Below are 20,020 nucleotides of genomic sequence, written 5' to 3'. Positions count from 1 at the left end.
CTCCTGGACCCTCCTCTGGAAAGAAGCCACAGGGCCAAGGCCGCCACCCCTAGCTGCCACCTCCCTCCCCGGACCAGGGCTCGTATGCACATCAGCGTGTGAAACCACAGAGTGGAGCTCCTCAGGCCTCTGAATGCTGGCAGCGACTCGCTGCGTACAGGTGACGACGCCGGGGCTTGGTCTGCAGTGGGGGTCACCCTGCCCCTTGCTCGCTGCGGCGTAGGGAGAGCTCTTGCATGAGTAACTTCAGTACATTTTAATTTCTTCACAGCCTTATAGACTACTATTGCAAGATCATTCTGGTATAAAAAACATCCTTCTTTACATGCTTTCTTCATTAAAAAAATGTTTTGTTTTGGCCACTGCAACTATTTCTGTGAAACACTATAGGTGCAGTGAGACACTTAGAACTGTCTGCCTCTGTCCCCCACTGCCACCCCCGCCTCCCAGCCTCTGGCACGAGACCTGAGTGGAGCGATGCCGCCTCGTTCCGGTGGTGGAAACAACACAGACTCGTCCAGGGCCTCAGGGCTACACATCACTTCCGTAAATACGTTGTTTTTAGAGTGACTGTGGAATAAGTAAGGAACATTTTTTACAGCTTAAAACGAGGAAATACTCAGACTCAAATTGACTCTCCCTTCCTCCCCATGTGCCCAGCTCTGCCTTTTGGGGAGTAGGAAAATGAGAACTGGGATGCTTGTTTAAACTGAATACCAAATGGGTTTAGGTGAGTTCCTTAGCAGTGAGGATGGGGGATTCATCAGGTGCAGGGGAGCTTCCTCACAGCACCCACCCTGCGGGGAGAGGGGGAGGGAGCTAATGTCGCTGGGGTTCCGACTTGCGTTCAGTGTGCACAGTTGTGCGAGGGAGGAACCCTTGTCTCCACGTGAACGAAGCCTCCGAGGCCTGGAACGTGTAGTGAGCCCCCTGAGGTGCTCGGAGCACCGAGGGCCTGTCCCCACACCGACTTTGCTCTGCACAGACTCGGCCGGAGGGAGCTGGCTCTTCGCCCTGGTCGGTGAATGCGGCATTTACATGGCGACCGCTCCTGGCTGTGGGCACACAGACCCGCGTGGAGACCACTACACACTTTATTTTTAAAAATGCTATTAATGGAACATGACTTGCCTCTTCCCGGAAGACTAGAAATGACTTTCCCATGACAAAACACACAGATTCACTCACAAAATTGTCGTTTTGACCGTACCATTGGTGTCAGAGTGTCTTTTTTGTTCTTTGAAGCCCGTCCACTTCGCTGCAGATACTAATCTGTAGTATCTGGGGGGGCAGACTGCTGGGGCCCACTGTACAAGAACCTCAGCTGGTGCCTCAGGTGCTGTGTAGGGTCTGAATTGCACCCTTTTCACTCCACCAAAATACCCTCTTTAGCTGTTTTCCCTTTCATCTCAGCCTCCTTCGCACCTGCCCCTGTAAACACTGCTCTATGTGTCCCCTGGGCGCACTATCTGAATTGCAGACAGAAAGTGGGTCGACGGATAACAGAACAGTATTTGCTAATGGTATTTAAAGTGTTTAACTTTCAGGTGTGTTTTGGATGTGTTCTCCTAAGAGAAACTCCCACAGTGCCTGGTAAAACTCCCCTTCAGCCGTAGCATTTACCATTCAGGACTTCACCATTCCTGCGGTGTGATTACTTAGTGAACTTTCTCCTTCAGCATGTTTTGGCCATGAGCTCTCACGACTGCTGCGATGTTGTGAGAAAGGGCGATCGAAATATCTGGGGCCCTGCCTCAGCGCCGCGGAACCTCCACCGAAAATGCAGGCACCTTGTCTGAAAACTCAAGGCTCAGAGGAGCTGCAGATGCGGCGTCCTGAGTCCTTCCTCATTTGACAGGCAGGGTCTTGTCCCCTGAAAGCCGGGGTTCGAACATGTGGGGTTGCTTTGAATTGCGGGAGAAGTAAAGTGAGCACAGATATTTTGAGTGAAGGGATGTTTTCGCTGGAAATGTGTTTGGCTGTAAGAACTGCAAGTGGCAGCGGCTGAAACAAGAGTTTATTTCTCTCTCGATAAAGGAGACCAAGGCAGCTGGCCCCTGGCTAGTCTGGGCTCCACCGTCACCAGGCCCAGGCACTCTCCTGCCTGCAGTTCTGGCTTCTTTGTTTGGCTCCTTGGGGCCCCCAAAGGTGCCCCCAGCTCCAGCCATGACCGCAGGCTTGCACTCAGCAGGAAGGAGGAAGGGAACAAGGGCACTTCCTGGAAACACCCCTGGTCACAACTCGGGCAACCACACCAGTGCCCAGCTCCAGCCTGGGAGGACGGACAAGCTCCAGGAACGGCGGTGGTGTCGCTTGCACAGCAGTGCCGGTGCCTCCTGCCCTGGACTGCAGGCAGAAGTGTCTGAAATCCAGTTCGCGTCACACAGATTTTACACACGCACCCTTGGGGAGGAGGGGAGGCCGGGAACGAGGCTTTCCTTCCAGAGAGCACGGCCTGCAGAGACATCTGAGGTTCGGTCACTAATGAAACAAGAGAGTGAGGATTGGGCTCGCCCAGCTGTCTTTGAGGCCCTTGTCATGGTCAAGGATACAAAGAGCCACAGACAAACGGTGCGGCTAGTCCCGCGTGACCTACGGGGTGGGCTGGCACCGGGAAGGGTGGGTCAGTTGTCGTCCAGCGCTCGCTAGGAGCGAAGGAAGTCCGGCAGACCGCCTGCGCCGTCTAACCCAGAACTCTTGTCTCACCCAGCGGCGTGGCCAGAGCCTGGACGCAGGCCCACTTCGGGGCGGGAGCCGGCCCCGTGCTGCTGGGTGAGGTGCACTGCACAGGCAATGAGCTGTCAGTGGAGCAGTGCCCCAGGAGCCCCTGGGGGGAGCACAACTGTGGCCATGGAGAGGATGCGGGGGTGTCCTGCACCCCTCTGACAGGTAAGACCCCCGCCCCAGCCCCGGTCATAAAGGGGGGGCCAGCTCCAGCTGGGGTGCGCTTCCCTGCCCTTCTCAGTGGGGATGAGATTCTGGAGGAGCGTGGAAGTAAACGAGCCACCCGCAGCAGCAGCAGCGGTGACACCATAACGACGCTGCGCAGTGGAACCCTGTCTCCTTACTCACTGCCGCTTCTGAGTGTTTCTCTTCGAGGGCACGCCGTCCTGTGAGGCCAGAGCAGAGACAGGACTTTATCGCACTGTGTAGTGCCCAGTAATCCAAGTGGCTTTTAAGTCTCCTTTTCAGGGGGCGCATTCACAGTGTCTTGGATCTACTGGGAAGGCTTCACAGGATGCTCCGGGAATTCGTGTTTGCCGAGGTCATGAGATCCAAGTTCAGACCTGTGTTACCAGCGAGGGAACACAGGCGAGGCGTGGGCCGTGGTTGTCACACCTCGTGAAGGCCTGGGGACTGGTGGGTGCGCCAACAGAGAGACCCCCCACTCTCCAAACCAGAATAGCCTTGTTCGGCCTTCGTATTTCATTCTTCTTTCTCTTGCAGTTAAAATGTCAAACTGTTCCTGAGCTACCACGTGTCTTGCTTTGTAGTTTGAGTGGCTGACACTGCTCAGACTTAGGGAGGTGGCAGCCACAGGGAGTCTCCCAAGCAGGACCTGACTCATAGAGGTCTCAGTGGCTGCCATGGGCTGGTGTCAGAACACAGTTTCCGCTGAGAGAGCAAGAGCACAGACAGAAAGGGAAGGGGGTTCTGTGCGGATGCACATGCCTGGCATCACCCTCAACAACAGCCAGGGACCTCAGGCTGCTGGGAGTCGTCCGGAGGTCAGTTTGACAAGAAGCCAGGAGAGCGAGAGACGCCAACAGGGTGACAGTTCCCACGAAAGGAAATCGCGGTTCTGCCCCTTTTCGAGACTCATTTGGCTTAGTTTCTGTGTCTCCTTCCTGTCGCAGATGGGGCCCTCCGACTGGCAGGTGGGAGGGGCCGCCACGAGGGCCGCCTGGAGGTGTACCACGGGGGGCAGTGGGGCACCGTCTGCGACGATGGCTGGACCGTGCTGAGCACCGAGGTGGCCTGCCGGCAGCTGGGCTTCAAGTAAGGTGCAATGACGCGGGGCTGCCAGAGGCCCCGTTGGGTTTTTGAAACCTGATGTCGGAGTCCTCCCTGTCTCACTAACCGTGCATGCTCTCTGTCGTGGCCCTGCCTGCCTGCCTGCCTGCAAGGGGAGGCTGGAAAGTAGGAAACAGTGACACTGTCCCTGCTGATAAGCCACCGCCTTGCTGCCATCTCCTTTGCCTTTCCTGCCACGGCCCCGCATCTTGAATAGTTGGTCGGAGCTGGGGTGGCTTGCTGTCCCTTTGTGCCCATTTGGGTCAGACTCTGAGGCTAACGCTCAACTTTGTTCCCGCACACCCTGCTGCCACCAACACATGTTGTCAGCCCAGACGTCAGCACGTCTGACGTGGCAGAGAGGTCGAGCCCAGTGCTTCGGGATCATGGTTCCCTGTCTCAGAAAGTGACGCTAATCCCCACTTCTAGGTGGGAAAAACGGCCTCCTCACTATGGGATGGCCTTGGGAACTCCCCTGACCTCACTCTTCACGCTGGGACGCTTGGGCGACACACTGCAGGTCCCCACACAGTTCGTCCGCAGCAGGGCCTCCAGCCTGTGGGAGGAACGGCCAACGGTGCCTTTGAGCTAATACTTGAACGGCGCTCACGTTGTGCTTGAAAAATTGGCCAGATTAGCTCATCTCGGCTTGAGGGAGAGCTAATTGCAAATATCGATTAAACCTTAAAAATGTACTCCATTCAAGCTAGTCATGGCCATGCTTCATATGTATGTTTTAAATTTGTAAAAGTAAAATATTAGCAAAAGTTTGAAAAAGAATTAAAAAACTACCCATAATATTTCTATTCTTATCTTGCATGACTGACTTTATAATAGCCGTCCTAGTGGGTGTGCGACTTTTCAATCCACATTTTTGCCTTTATTTTACTAGTCGTAATTTGTTTAAATTTATTTTTATTTTATTTTTTTTAAGATTTACTTGTTTATTTATTTTTAGACAGAGGGGAAGGGAGAGAGAGGGAGAGAAATGTCTGTGTGTGGTTGCCGCTCACGCGTCCCCTACTGGGGACCTGGCCTGCGACCCAGGCATGTACCCTCACTGGGAATCGAACCAGCGAACCTTTGGTTTGCAGGCCGGCGCTCAACCCACTGAGTCACCCCAGCAGGGCCATAGTCATCATTTTTAATGACAGAATAATTTCCACTGAATGTTAACACCAAGGTTTGCTTAACTTTTACTTTAGTTTTTTTTGTTGTTGTTATAAATACTGCTATCATGAAAATATAAATGCATATTATTGCTCAGTATTTTGAATTATCTTGGACACTGTAGTTATAATTATTAGGTCAAGGGGTATGACATACTAGGAAATAAATAATGATATTTAATTAATAAGAAGTACTTAATCATTGTCACTTCATCATAAATCTGTTAGACTGAGGGCTGCATGTCATTGTCACAGATTTAGATTTACAAATGCTTTTGTTTACTATTTTCATATTTTTCTCATTGAGGTAAGCAATTGAGTGGCACAGATTTCTTTCTCCACATTTTACTTATTTTGTCTCACAAATCCATCTAGTGTTTTTTTGCATCGACAGCATTACGAACTTAGTTGTTCTTAAATCTCTCAATTCTCTTTGTAGAAGTTCTGAAAGGCAGTGTTAGAAGGGGCATGTGCTACATACCCCTTCCCGTTTACACGGGGCTCTTTGGAAGAGAACATCCGTTTGGAATGAGAGTGGTTGAATCTGGGTTTCTTTGCGTGAGTGAAATCTCGGAGGAAAAGGACCCCGTGGTGCGGTCCGCACGGACAGACGGCCGTCAGATCTGCGTGCCCGTGCAAGACGTGGACGTGGGGAGTGACTGCAGCGTGGGCTCTAGGTGGATCGCCTTGCTAGCTAAGGCTTGATTGGTCAGAAAAATAGGAGGTCTTAGAATTAGTAATTGAGAGTTTCATTGTTTTAGTTTGTTAAAATGTTACTCTTGTGAAATAAATGTACCTAATTAATAAGTGCACAGGAAACGGATGAGGAAGATCCATGCCAGACAGAAAGAGGGCTTCACGTTCCCGGTCTAGAAATAGTCACAAATTGGTCCGTGCCCTAGTGAGGCTTTAGTTACACAGACTCTCAGATCTGGAAGATGCCTTCCATCGTCTTTCAGCTCGGTGATTTCTGGAGGTTTGGGTTCTACAGGGAAAAGAGAACAGAACTGGGGGGAGAGTGAATGAAGGTGCACACTGACGTAGTTCCCAAGTTTTATTTCGCAGATCTTTCTTATTTCTATTATGTATACACACATATGTGTGCATGTGTACATATATGTATATATGTGTGTGTATATGCATGTATTATAATTCATTTAGGGTTTTGTAGTGCAGTGTTACAAATAAAGCTAATTGGAACACAAATATAATTCATAAAAAATTTAAAAATCACATTCCTGTAACTTTATGGAAAGCAGAGGACTGGGCACCGTAAGTGAGGAATCCCGGAGGACTCCCACTTCCTCTTTGGGAGGAGAGGAGAGCAGAGAGGCCCAGAAGGCCGGCCCGGCCTTCTCACGCACTGGTGCCCGCGGCTGCTGGCCGGGTCAGGAAGCTGAGGGCTAGCCCCTGGTGTGCACTCTCTGCTTGGTGGCCCAAGCCCAGGACAAAACACAAGTGTGGATGGCAAAGAAGGGCTCCTTGCCGGTTAGTTGTCCGCTGGATCCAGCGAAGACTGCTGGGATGGTCCCAGTGTGTGACGGAGGTCAGGACAGGGGGAAGGACACCTGTGCCCCCAAGTCATGGCACTTAATTAGGTGGTTCTTTTACGTTTTGTGGCTCCTTGAAAGGAGAGACAGCGTTTATTCTGTCTCTGCACAGATACGGCAAGCAGGCCTCTGCAGACGCCTTTGAGGAGAGCCGGGGGCCCATCTGGCTGGATGACGTCAGCTGCTCGGGGCAGGAGCCCAGCCTGCTGCGGTGCCCCCGGTCGCCATGGGGCCAGCATGACTGCAGCCACCAGGAGGACGTGGCCGTTGCCTGCTCCCCCGGCGGCCATGGGCACCGGCCACCCCTGGGTGAGGACCCGCATCTTCAGAGATTTGCGTTCAGGAAAAGTAGTCTTTTCAGTCTTTCCACCAGTGTCATAAAATGTTTCTCCGAAAGTGATTTGTTTTACCTAGAAGCCAAGTTTCTTCATGAAAATGCTCGTGATCCCAAGCACCTGAAAGGTGGCACCGAGGCCGCCATGGTGTCCTCCGGTCACGGGCCCCTGTTGGGCCTCCCGCCCTGCTCTGGTGGCCTGTGGGAGACGGGACTTGCAGAGGGCATCCGAGCACAGCAGGGGCCGTCCCCCACCCCCAGGGTCCTGTCAATGTCCCTGAGTGGGTTCACTGGAGCGAAGAGCCCGCTCATCTTTGTAAGACACCCTGTTACACCAGAAACCTGTCAGGGACCTTACTGGCCCCTAGTTCTGAGTCAGTGCAGACTTAGGTTGAGTAAAGGTAAGGAGCCCACCCAAGTCTCAGATGACTATTGAGTTGTCTTCTGCAGAGAGCAGCTACCTGTCCTTCACAGACTCCGCCTCTGACAAGGGCAGAGCAGACATGAATGAAAAATATGGGGTGGGGATGCTAAAGCAGATGAGCTAGGACCTGAGCACAGCTCTCCTGTCCCTATGTGACCGTGCGGGTGACGTCACCGGTAACATCCGCACATACTGTGCCATCTGTGGGTAGGTACTGAAACAGCCACAGGTGGTCCCTGCTTTCAGCCTTGGGTTTGGGCCCGCCCCTTGTGTCCCCTGTTTTGAGATAGTGAGGCTCAAATCTTCCTGTTATGAGGAGGCAGAGCTTGCCGATCCCCACAGCAGAAACCACGCTGGGGTCGCAGGTTGTCAACGTGCATGGCTGTTCCTCACCGGGCTCTGACCCCCGGGTCGTGGGGCCTCCCTGCACCCAGCTGGCACTGGGCCAGGTGACGCACCACGCCTGTGGCCCCACTCCTGGGTCCTTCCTGACCTTGTCTCTCCGCTGCTCGCTGCCCCTGCCCCCTCCGCCTGGGGAGGGCCCACAGTCCGCCCAGTGCTGCGTGAGGCCAGGTCACACGTGTCTGTCTGCGGGGAGCGGGTCCCCTCAGCCGCAGACGGTGGTGTCTGGATTGGGATTGGGCTGCCGAGGCACATCCCCTCCACGCTGCAGGTGACAGAATTCCACAAGCAGGACACACGTGTCACCGCCCGGCTTCTCCGACAGTCTGTGTGGTTACAGATATCCATGTGGGTAGGACAACAGGCCTTAGTTCTCCTGAGACTCTGCCAAATCCAGGGTTCTGGGTATGTTTGTGAAAATTTAAAAAGCTGAGGGCGGTAACTACTAATGAAATAAGTGGCCATCACTGTGGCTTTCCTTGGGCCTAATTTTGGTGATGTGCCTATTGACCGTTCATTCGTCTGAGGGACAGGACGCCTGGGCCAGACGTCCTCCTGGAACAGAGCCACGTCACTGTATTCGCCCAGGGACCGCACGAGCCCACCCCCGGGCAGCACGGCCCGGCAGCAGGGAGCTGGAGAGAAGGTCACACACAGTGACAGGGACAGCAGCAGTAAGAGTGTACTGAGATCTTTTACTTCCGGGCACTGTGACCGTGAGCTGGGGGACTGTCCCTGTTTTCCCGATCAGAGGGTGACTTGCGGACCCTCACATCAGACGTGAGGGAACCCAGTCTCAGCACCAGTGGTGGTTTAATCTGCTGCTGGCATTTGGGCCTTCGGGGGATGGGATGCTGAAAGGCAGCGTTTGGGGTTGGTGATGGGAACTCTAGGGAGGGTGCCGTGAGTGCCAGTGGGCGGGCCCTGGCTCTGCTGGGGTGCCCGTCCAGCAGAGCGAGCAGGATCTCAGAGGATCGCAGACGGAAGCTGCAGGACCCAAGCCTCCGGAGCAGGAGTGGGTCCCGGAATCAAAGTGGATGTGTCCCTCTTTCAGTTCACAGACGTCACCTCAGTGCTTCACATGCTGGTGCAAACATCAGTTAAATGCTGTTTCCTTCCTCAGCTGCCTGTTCTTTGTCCTTAGCTCTGGAGAGATGCTGCATTGTGGTCCCCAGATCCTTGCCTGTGGGTCTCGGGGACCCTGCCCCTGGAGGCCCTCCTGCCCATGGGGTACCCTAAAGCGTGTGCGCCCGTGCACTGGGGGCTCACACAGCTGGTGCTGCCTGTTGCCCTTGTTCTGGGGGCTGCAAGTCCGGGATCTAGGTGTCGCAGGGCGGGCTCCTCCGGAGGGCAGGGAGGGAGGGAGGGACACGTGTCTGGCCCACCTCTGTGGCCCACCAACAGCCATCTTCTCCCCACGTGTCGCCTCGAGTGCATAGGTCCATACTGTCCCTTTTCATGGGGCACTAGTCACACTGGATTAGGGCCCACCCTAACGATCTCACAACACAGCCCCGAGTGCATACGGCCACAGGGGGGGGCTTTCAGTTACCCCACACTGCACCGTCTGGTGGGATAGGTCCTGTAACTCCCCACTTCTGCGTGTGCATAACTTAGACACGCCTCAGGGTGCTGGAGATCAGCTCCTCCATGACGTTGGACCTTAGCCACCTTGAGGACTTGAGCCCTTCCTCGGCAATCCGCAGCCCTGGGAGGTCTGAGATGCCCCTGCTAGCTGCCTTCCTTTTTCTCCACCTCTGGCACTCACCTCGCCCAGGGGCCGGGGCTCTGTCCCTTTACGCCTTCCTGAAGGTCCTAGCCATGGGGTACAGTTCCCAGCAGTGTGTGCAGATGACCGACAGGCACGAAATAACACAGCTCTCGGCTCCTGTCTTCTACTGCTCGGACGTCAGTGGTGGTGAAACTGCTCAGGGCTGCACAGGGTGCCTCCCTCCCTCCCCGTCAGCCAACGCACATCTCTCTCCTCCAGGCCCAGTCCAAGTGCCGGGGCTGCGCAGTGGCGCACGGTGACCTCACGGCTTCAAAACATAGTGCCGGGTGGATCCGGGTTTTGCCTGGTGCCTGTCCGCTCACTTTCTCTGTGGCCCAGCAGTTTTGTAGCTGCTCTTACAAGCAAATTGTACCGTGTTTGGTGACGTCTGTTGCCTTAGTTCCGTTTGCTTGTTTGGCGTTTCTGACACGTTTGCATCCTGTTGTAGGTTTTCCCATCAGACTGAGGGACGGGGAGAACAAGAAAGAAGGGCGAGTGGAGGTTTTCATCGGTGGCCAGTGGGGCACCGTCTGTGACGACGGGTGGACGGATGAGGACGCGGCCGTGGCCTGCCGGCAGCTGGGCTACAGGTGCGGGGCCTGCTCACTCCGAGGGCTACTTCGTGAATGTTTCTGGGTTTTTAAGCCTTGTTCCAATAAGTTACTTCTTTGAAATTAATTCATATCACTTAGTTGGAAGTACTGGCAGCTTGCTGATTTGATCCAGAATTGTAAAGAACACTAAGTAGAGTCTATTTCGATTTTTCTGTCTTCTCACCAGAAGCATACATTGTGTCACACAAGACGGGCAGCTCTTATTTAACAACAGCTCGTGTGTAACTTTAAAAAAAAAACAACTTTAATTATTTATTTTTAGAGAATGGGGAAGGGAAGGAGAAAGGGAGAGAAATATCAACGTGTGGTTGCCTCTCGCGTGCCTCCCACTGGGAACTTGGCCTGCGACCCAGGCATGTGCCCTGACTGGGAATCGAACCGGCGACCCTTTGGTTTGTAGGCCAGCACTCAAATCCACTGAGACACACCAGCCAGGACTATAAATGTATTTTAAATATAAAGCTATAAACATTTTAAAAAGCATTAGTGTTCCTATATGCTAGGTAGAAAATAATAAGGAAAATAATCTCATTTATAGAAGGTACTAAAAGAAACAAAGAAAAAATCTGGGAATAAAGTTGACAAGAACTGAGACCGATGTGAAAACCCTAGGTCTTCACTGCAGCCAGAGGACCTAGTAAACACATGGCCACAACCCCAATGGGAAGACTAATCAGAATTAATCTTTACATTAAATACTATCCTCATAAAAACCCTCTGGTTTGCTTGGTGTAGGGGAGCAGGGCGGGGCCTTGACTTCCAGGTCCATCTGTCGTCACCCCCAGGTGAGGCAGGCGCGGCAGAGTGCCCGTGACCCCCAGTGCAGCTGTAGTCCCCGGCCTCGGTCATCCATTCAAGTCCCTTTGGGACATAAAAATTACTGCCCGCGCCCGGCCGCATGCCGCGGGTTCCATCGTAATAGATGCTGGGGAGGGGAGCTTAGGTTTTGCTGATTTTAATGTTTTTCCATGACAGTTGGTGTTCAGTATTATTTTGTGTTATCTTCAGGTGAGAACAGCACAGTGGTGAGACACCTGTATAATTTACCAAGTGTTCCCCCAGATATTGCCGGTACCCAGCTGGCACTGTACATGTAGTTACAGGTTTTGCTGTGTTTCAACAGCCCCCAAAGATAACTCAGTGCATTGCCAAGGTTGGGGATTGCAGAATTAGAGAATCTAAAGAAAGGCTTCAGTGTGTATAAGCTTGATAAATGAGTAAATAAAAAAGCCCTTCAAAATAGCAGGAGAAGGTATTGGGATAATTACTTTGGGGACAGACATCACGCTAGACCCCCTTGTAACACCAAACAGAAATACAGTTCCACTATTTCTAAACAGAAATAGTTCCACTGTGATATACCGAGTAAAACAGGAAAACCTTTTCCCTAAATGGCGCCATTTTACACGTATTTCAAACGCATAACTGGCTTCCCAAAGACCTGCCGTGTTCAGCAGTGTCTGTTCAACCTTGAGAAAGGGACATGCGATGACTTACTTAGACGAATCGCTGGCTGACGCTTGCCCCTCAAAATGCTGTGCCTGCAGGGGCCCTGCCAAAGCCCGAAGCCTGGCCTACTTCGGGGAGGGAGGAGGCCCCATCCACCTGGACAACGTGGGGTGCACGGGGGCCGAGGGGTCCCTGGCCGACTGCGTCAAGCAGGACGTCGGGAGGCACAACTGCCGCCACAGTGAGGACGCGGGCGTGATCTGTGATTATTTCGACAGGAAAGCCCCAGGGAACAGTGACAAAGGTGAGTCCCCTCCTGGCCCCGCACAAGTCGAGCGCCAGCTCACCCCCGCCCCCAGGTATGAGCCGGCCCATCTTGGGCCTTCTCTGGACCAAATGTGACTGTCCCTGTTCCTGGACTCCTGGAGGAGCCGGAAGTGACGCTGGCCTCAGGAAAAGAAGGAAAGAAATGAAAATATGAGGATGGATAATGGAAAGGCACTTCTCTTCATCCTATACTTCAAACAACAGGGATAATTTTTAAGTTAATTACAAAAAAAATTATTTTGTGGACTTTTGTGAAATTTAAAAATGTGAGGAAATTGAGAAATAGTCTTTTAGTGTGATATAGTAATAGATGTTTCATACTTAAAGAGTTCTTAAAATTTCTGAGTTTGGTTTTTATGAAACAAATGCTGCTTTAAATGAGTAAGTGGAAGAACTAGCTATTTTGGAGAAAACTGGTTGTATTTTATGAAGAGAACAATGACTTCTTTATATGGATTTACAGTTCACCCTTTTGATACATTGGGTCTTCTGAGAAGTAGGTGCATCTGCACTTGAATATTCTCCTCTGGCCCTTCCCGTAACTGCCGCAGACGAGACAGAAACAACGGGACGCTGTTGATACACTTCCTCGCTCTCCGAGGGGCTTTTGAGAGCAGAGCAAACACTGGCCAGCCCGTAGCGCTTGGAGCCCTGGGTGTGGTCGGCGTGATTTGACGAGCCCGTGTTTCCCAAGTACTGCTCACGACTTAATTTATCACGCGTCTTTAATAAATCGATCCACAGTTACCATTTGAATGTAACCAATACGACCAGCATAACAGCCTTTCGATTATTCCTGAAGTGAAAGAAAAACACAAACATTTAGTCGTCGCAAAGTGCCTCACGATTTCCATGCGGCCTGACTTTACAAGGATGCGCTCTAGGCTAATTGCCTCACCACTGACGCACACACGTGTCTCCAGGCCTCCCGGGCACTGTAGCAGTGCCGATGCCTGCCGGGGTTCCACGCTGCCACCCGCTAATGGGAAGACTGCGCCTCAGGCCGGCTCCCTTTTAGAGTGGGGGCACCTGGAGCCTTCTCTGAGGGGTTCTGATCTAAGCCGCCGGTCGTCTGATGGGGTCCTCTCATAGATGAACTTTGCTATGCCCTTGAACTTTTTGTAACAGGGTTTTCCGGCCTTACACAGGTTTCCTTCCTTGCGCTCTGGTGCTTTGCCCAGCGCGGGGGCATGCATGCTCAGCTTGCCTGCTCACTGTCACCTCACACCTTCTCCTGGCAGTTGGAGCACTTTTGGGAGCTTATGTCCTTCTGACGCCTCGTAATCTGCAGTATTGTCCAGAGGACACTCGTCCTGAGAGAGGAGGGTGGAGTTTGACAGCAGCCTCTGCGGGCGTGCCCTTCCTTATAGGGCCCAGCTAGTGCTGACCCCCTCCTGGGCCACCCTCTCCTGGTCGTTCTGGGTGACCGTGGGTGCTGGGCGTGGTGCCCACTCTTGGCTTCTGGCACAGACAGGAACTCAGTGCCCACCTGCCCTTGATACGTGTGCGCTGCCCCAAAGAACAGAACGCTGTTCTGCAAAGCTACTTCCTGAAATCATTAGAAAACTGGTCACGCCCTAGCTTTCTTCTTCTTCTGGCAGGAGCTCATCACGTGCTGTTGACCGAGCTCTTTGCTTATGCTCTTGACAAGACCTGTCCCCTTGGGAAGCTGACTGAACACAGTTTGCCACTTAGGTGGGCGTAGGAAGCCCCTTCCATTCGTTCACGTCTGAGACCCTGTGGGGTCGGGTCGGGGTTCCCTCCTGAGGCCGTGCTGCGATCCTTGCAGCTGCGAGCGTGTCTGTGGCTTGGAAAAGGGTCGTGTGTGGAGAGCAAGTGGGTTAGACCATGATGGTCTTTGTTTCATGTTCCTGAACCCCAAACAGCCTCTCTAACCCTCAGGGGGGTAGGTACTGAGAAGGGTCAGACCCCAGTAGCCCAGGACCCTGCTTCAGAGACGAGGTGGGAGAGCTCAGAGCAGGTGCCCACTGCCTGTGGGTGCCCGCTGCCCGGGCCCCGCGAGGAAGGAGCTGGTCATCCCTTTTGTAAGGAAGAGGGTCCTGTGACTGGAACAGAAAGGCGCTGGAAACCTGGAAACGGGGTGGGGAGCAGCAGGGCGGTGTGACTGTGCCCCGGCGATCGGAGTGTGACCCCAGATCGTTCCTGCCCAGCGTTCCTGCCGTCCGTCTGTGGGCTCCGGCCGCTGCGCCGTCGGCAGAAGCGGATCGTCGGTGGGAAAAACTCCTTAAGGTAACCAACCGTTCCTCGGGGGAGGGTCCCCCCGTCACAGAGTGATGGACAGACACAGGGTCACAATTGGTGTTCACTACCATCACCAGGGGTGTGATGTGCCCGTGTTGTCTTGCGCATTAAGCACAGACCGCACTGAGCCCCTGCCGCCCCTCGGCGTGTCCCCACGTCGCTGTCCTGAGCCTGAGCCAGGCGTCTGCTGAGAGGCCACGTCAGCTGTGGGTCGAAACATGCGCAGCTGCAGATGCACTGAGTTCGGGGCGCGGCCCCCCTGGGCCCGACTCGGTTTACTGTCGCTGTTTTGCTGGCTGGATTTGCTCCTGGAAAACCAGTGCTTCGTGTTGGATACTCTCCTGGCTGCTGGGGGGCAGGGGAGGGGGAGGGGGAGAGCACACTTCTCCTCCGGAAGTGTGAAGAAGGCTCAGTCAGTTGTTTCTGGAATGTCAGTGCGGGGTGCGCACAGTGCAGGGCTGGGGGGCACGTGCTCCAGTGGGGGGGATTTCACCTGAGGCCCTTTTATGCCCTCCACCCCCCACCTCAAGCCTACCAAGTCATTGCCTTAACAGGTGCTTTCCTTTGCTCTCCTGCCCCTTGCGGATGCACATGGGGGGCTTCCTTCCCTCGCAGGGGCGGCTGGCCATGGCAGGCATCACTGCGGCTCAGGTCGCCTCGGGGAGACGGCCGGCTCCTGTGTGGGGCCACGCTCCTGAGCAGCTGCTGGGTGCTGACAGCCGCACACTGCTTCAAGAGGTAGGTGTTTCTGCTGCGTGACGCCGGAGGCAGTGCAGACCTGGGACACAGTCCAGAGCCGAGAGCCCTCAGGGGCCCCGGGGGCCCCGTGGTGAGAGGGTGGCAGGCATGTTCGTGGGCCGGCAGCTGTCGGTTAGGGTCTGGAAGTTGGAAAGGCCCGGAACACCAGGGCAGTGCACTTCCATCTCATTCTGGGGTGGCGGGGAACCACTGGAGGGTTGTGGACCTTGAAATGGGCTCAAAGAGGCGTTTCAGTCGTTAAGAGACGTTTGGATCGGTCTGAGTGGGTGAAGCACAGGTAGTAACCCAGAGTCTGGGAATGAGCTCCTTCTGTGAAAATCTTTGCACATGTGCTGTCAGCCTTCTTCTGGAGGGACCCCCCCTGGGTTCCCGTTACCCGGGCAGAGGGACCACCTGGGTCCCAAGCCGGGTGAGAGGGACGGCGTGGGCAGAGAGAGGCAGAAGTGCACAAAGCAGTGGGGTCAGAGGACAAGTCCCGCGGCGCTGGAGGGGCTGGTGTCTGGCCCCAGGGTGCTGGGGGCAGGGCCATGGAAAGAAGGCTTCAACTCTCAGAGGGGCCAGTGGTGCAAGACGGCTCAGGGTCCCCAGGAGCCCGCGTCCCGCCTCTGACTGGCACTCTGCCACGCAGGTACGGGAACAGCACGCGGAGCTACGCCGTCCGGCTCGGGGATTATCACACTCTGGTGCCCGAGGAGTTCGAGGAAGAGTTGGCGGTGCAGCAGATCGTCCTGCACTGGGCATACCGGCCAGACAGCAGCGACTACGACATCGCCCTGGTCAGACTCCGGGGCCCGCGGGGGCAGTGCGCCAGGCTCAGCAGCCACGTCCTGCCAGCCTGCCTTCCGCTCTGGAGGGAGAGGCCCCAGAAGACAGCCCCCCACTGTTACATCACAGGCTGGGGAGACACAGGTAATGGATGTAGCAGGGGGTCTGGCTCCCTTGGGCATGGGTCACTGCACCGTGGGTGGGGTACAGCTGGTTACCGCACTGGACCCAGGCCGAGTTGTTCAGAAGGCCTGCTGAGGGTCAGGTGCATGCCTGTGATTTGGACTCACATCCTGGGTGCTGTTGGTTTCCGTTAGAACTCTAGGCCGAGCGGACAGAACTCCACTGCCTCGGAGTTGAAGGGGTTGGAAATCCTCTGCTGCCCTCCAGTTGCCCAGACTAGTGAGGAGACAAAGGGAGGGGAGTTGAAGGCGTCCCCCCAAGACCTGGGCCGGGCCATTTCCCCGTGACATTGCTGCAGCTGCCCCAGCAAAGGGCTGTGGTGTTGGGCAGTTTGCTTCTCTGTCGCGGAGCCTGTGGCCAAACTAAGTCCTAGGGAGAATTCCTGACTGCGGAAAGAAGGCCGAGCTGCTGAGGTGAACTTGCTGGGACCCAACCCACTCGGTTCCTCCTTCAGCCCCTGCCTGGCGCTCCACCTCCGAGTCCCCGGGCAAGAGGGGGTTCTCGGGCACACAGCCCCCGTCTGTCTCAGTACATCAGCGCACGTTGCCCGTAGGACCGCAGAGCTGGGTGCACCTGGCTGAGGGGCTGGGCCCACAAGTGGTTCGGGAATAAGGAGCGATGGCAGGCTGATCGCTCTGCGTTGAAAATGCTCAGCACTGGTAGTTGCTGAAGGAGCGTCAGACACGTCTCTCCGCAGGGATAACTCCAGCCAGGTGATGTTTTGTAAACATCAGCGGCTCCAGGTTTGGTGCACCCACGCGTCTCTGCCTGTAGCCGTGAAAGGGCCTCAGTAGCAGGTGCAGGGCCCGGCCAGGCACGGGGCCGTCCTGAGAGCCACCATCGACGACGGGCATGTTTCTGGGCAGGGTGGTAGTCGGGCCGGAGCAGAGGCCTGCTTGCTCGGTGCACCATGCAGATCGGGGGCAGCCCGGTCCTGAGAAGAAGGTGCACCTTTACATCAGGAAGGTCAGTCACCATCCTGTGGCCACGGCGTCTGACAAAGAGGGGAGGTTTTGCAGCACATGTTTTGTTAGGGTGAGCTATTCCAGACGAGCACGCAGGGTCAGAGACAGGGGTGGGACTTCGGTGTCACGGGTGACATCATGGTGACCCGCTGCAGCCACGTGGCCAAGGAGCGCTTCCTCAGCACACGGGGCACACAGGGTGGTGGAGGTGAAGTTGATCCCTACAGGGGCGGGTCTTGTTTCCGGGTCTTTGTGGAAACAGTTTCCCTTTGGGACTGTGATCACCAACGTCTGTGCTGTCTCCTGGCCCAGTGATCACTAACCCTCCAGTCAGGGAGGCAGGTGGGTCTCAGCAGGCGGCAGGCGGACACCACGCAGGGGGAGAGCATCCTCCGCCTCCACGGGTGGAGTTCAGGGGCTGGCTCCTGCGCATGCTCTCTCTGCACCAAGTCCACGGGCGCCAGTCAGTCACTCTCAGAACGCTCCACTCCGTGGTGAGCAATAGGCCAGTGATGGGTGGTGGGAAGGTGCTGGGTGCAAACAGGAAGGACTCTTGCTTGAAAGGCCCCAAAGTGTCCATGGAACTGTCACCTGTAGCTCTTCCCTGCAAGTGTGCTGGCCAGCAGCTAACGCCGACCTTTGCTTTGAGCAGGGCGGGCCTATTCCAGAACTCTGCAGCAAGCAGCCATCCCCCTCCTGCCCAAGAGGATCTGCGAGGAGCACTACAAGGGCAGGTTTACGGGGCGCATGCTCTGTGCTGGGAACCTCCAGGGACGCAGCCGCGTGGACAGCTGCCAGGGAGACAGCGGAGGACCCCTCATGTGCGAGAGGCCGGGAGCCAGCTGGGTGGTGTATGGGGTCACCTCCTGGGGATATGGCTGCCGCGTCCAGGATTCACCCGGCGTGTACACCAAAGTTTCAGCCTTCGTACCTTGGATAAAAAGTGTCACCCAACTGTGACTCACGGGAACCTCAAGGGAAAACAGTATTTAAAGAATCTGGTGGAGATTTTCAGCCTCCACATAGGTACTCAGCCAGAGGTGCCAGCAGATGGGGACCGAGGTCCCTGTTTGTGGTTCGGGTTGAAGACTGTGTGCCCCTCCGCCGCCCAGGACAACGTGCGACAGACAGGCGGCTGTGAGACACCTCGGTGTAGTGCTGATGGCCCTCATTAGCATAGTCGCCGCCCCAGATTGGTTTCAGTGGACACCGAATTTATTCTCATTTGAACCTTCTCTCTCTCTGCCTATTTCTCAGAATTCTCGGGAGATTACTGTATATACCGACTGTGCAATAAGGCTGTTCTTATCTTTACTGGGAGAACTTCTTATAACTGAACCACTCATACATGGTTTCATATCACATGCCCACCCTTGACGTAACCTTCATGCGTCTGATCTCTGTAGACGGGCCAGTGAGGAAATCCAGGGCCCAGAGGTAAGGGCCTCTGCTCAGTTCCTGGACCGACAGGCTCGCTGTCGCAGCACAGTCCTGAAGGGTGCTCTGTACTGAGCACTGTGGCAATCATGAGCACAGTACTCTGGTCACCTTGCGTGTTCTCAGCAGGTGCGGAGGAATTCCTGGTGACACAGTAAAGAATGTCTTCGAGTTGTTGGATGCACCATCTAATTTACCCACTCTCTTAGTTAACGCCTCTACTCTGGTTCCTTTTAACCAGTTCAGATAGATAACTGGGTAAATAAACGTTTATTCCCCAGCATTATGCTGTTTTCTGCAATACCCAAGAGAGCCATCTGTTGCAGCTTTATGGCAATTGACTCAAACCCACAGATTCCCTAAGGCTAGCCTGGCGGTCCCCTTTAACACAGTAGAACCGTTTCCGGGCCTGCACGGTGGGGAGGAACTCTGGCAGGGTGTCCAGCCCGCAGCTCTGTGGGCTGCATTCGGCCCAGGACGGCTATGAATGCGGCTTGATACAAAATGGTAAATTTACTTAAACCCCCCGCCCCCCCCCCTTTTTTTTGCTCATCAGGTTTTTTTTTAAGTGTTTGTGTAATTACTGTGAGGCCCAGAGATGCCAAAAGGTCTTTCATCTGGTTTAACTCACCCACTGCACTGCTTACAGAAAGCTGCAAGAGTTCACAGTATCCCTGGTTTCTAAATGAGGACGCGGGCCCAGGGATCAAGGTGAGACAGCTGGTGAAAGGCTTTGAATATAAACTCCCAAGACAGGTCCTGATGCTGAAGATGGTTATTTTGTCCTCCCCGCCCCCAGTTCTCCTGAAGTTTCCCCTCCAGCTATTCCAGGAAAGGGGGAGGAAGAGCTGCTCACTCTCTCCCTTCCCAGGACTTTCTTGCTGGCAGCGCAGTCTTCGCCCCATCTCAAGGGCGTGCCCCTCAGGATGCTTGAACAGTCCTCTTCCCCAAATCTGAGGCAGTTTACTGTTCTACAGCCCAGGAAGAGGGGCATAAAAAGTTAAGTGGACCTAATGAGAATTTTAGGATTAAGAATGGGTAATTCCCTTCTCCACCAAATTTTCCTTTTGTAAATCCTCAGCTCTGTGAAAGAACTGATGCTAACTAACCCAATGGTGCTTTGCTTTCCAGTGTACTACTTTGTAAACTGGAAATGGTAATACTAACACTGTACCCTGCCTAAAAGCTCAAGGTTTCGATAAAGGAAACTTTCCCGGGATTTCCATTTAGAGACGACAGCTGTGGACCATGCACCTGCACACGGGCTTGGGAAGAACAGGCCCCAACCAGTGGGAACTTTCTCCCAGGCTGCCCTTAGGATTCAAGCGCGGTGCCGGCAAAAGCGACAGACACATCAGAACTATAACACATGGCATCCAGTTCCCTCAACCTTGAGGACAAACTGTTGATTCATGAAATAGGCCTTTATTCTAGCTAGTTTGATAAACGTGTTACTTTTGTAAGATACAAATGTTCAGCGCACATTTGTGTAAGTAAAGTGCACAGCTTTTCACCTTGTGCAGTTGCCCTAGTCTCTTCTGTGGTTGGTGTACAGCGACTGCCATCTCCCCCAGGGGTTCCCTGGTTTTCAAGAA

The 20,020-nt window shown here is 54.4% G+C and overlaps 1 protein-coding gene across 3 annotated transcripts in view; it reads left to right on the top strand.

Annotated features, from left to right (window-relative positions):
- PRSS12 (serine protease 12) overlaps positions 1-20,020 on the top strand; it is a 58,044-nt gene that overhangs the window by 24,054 nt on the left and 13,970 nt on the right. Inside the window, exons 5-13 of one of the 3 annotated variants that reach the window (XM_053911903.2) lie at positions 2,711-2,889; positions 3,858-3,999; positions 6,846-7,042; positions 10,113-10,254; positions 11,826-12,031; positions 14,226-14,304; positions 14,871-15,054; positions 15,704-15,984; positions 17,641-19,943. In XM_053911903.2, coding sequence (XP_053767878.1) covers positions 2,711-2,889; positions 3,858-3,999; positions 6,846-7,042; positions 10,113-10,254; positions 11,826-12,031; positions 14,226-14,304; positions 14,871-15,054; positions 15,704-15,984; positions 17,641-18,163 — 1,933 coding nt within the window. In that variant the 3' untranslated portion in view covers positions 18,164-19,943. Of the gene's footprint in view, positions 1-2,710; positions 2,890-3,857; positions 4,000-6,845; positions 7,043-10,112; positions 10,255-11,825; positions 12,032-14,225; positions 14,305-14,870; positions 15,055-15,703; positions 15,985-17,640; positions 19,944-20,020 lie in introns of those variants that run through there. The other 2 variants (XM_053911904.2, XM_053911905.2) reach the window with 2 other exon arrangements.

This window comes from Desmodus rotundus, chromosome 9, assembly GCF_022682495.2.
Source record: "Desmodus rotundus isolate HL8 chromosome 9, HLdesRot8A.1, whole genome shotgun sequence".
NCBI lineage: Eukaryota > Metazoa > Chordata > Mammalia > Chiroptera > Phyllostomidae > Desmodus > Desmodus rotundus.
The sequence above is the reverse complement of the archived record's forward strand: the minus strand, read 5'-3'. Positions and strand labels throughout refer to the sequence as shown.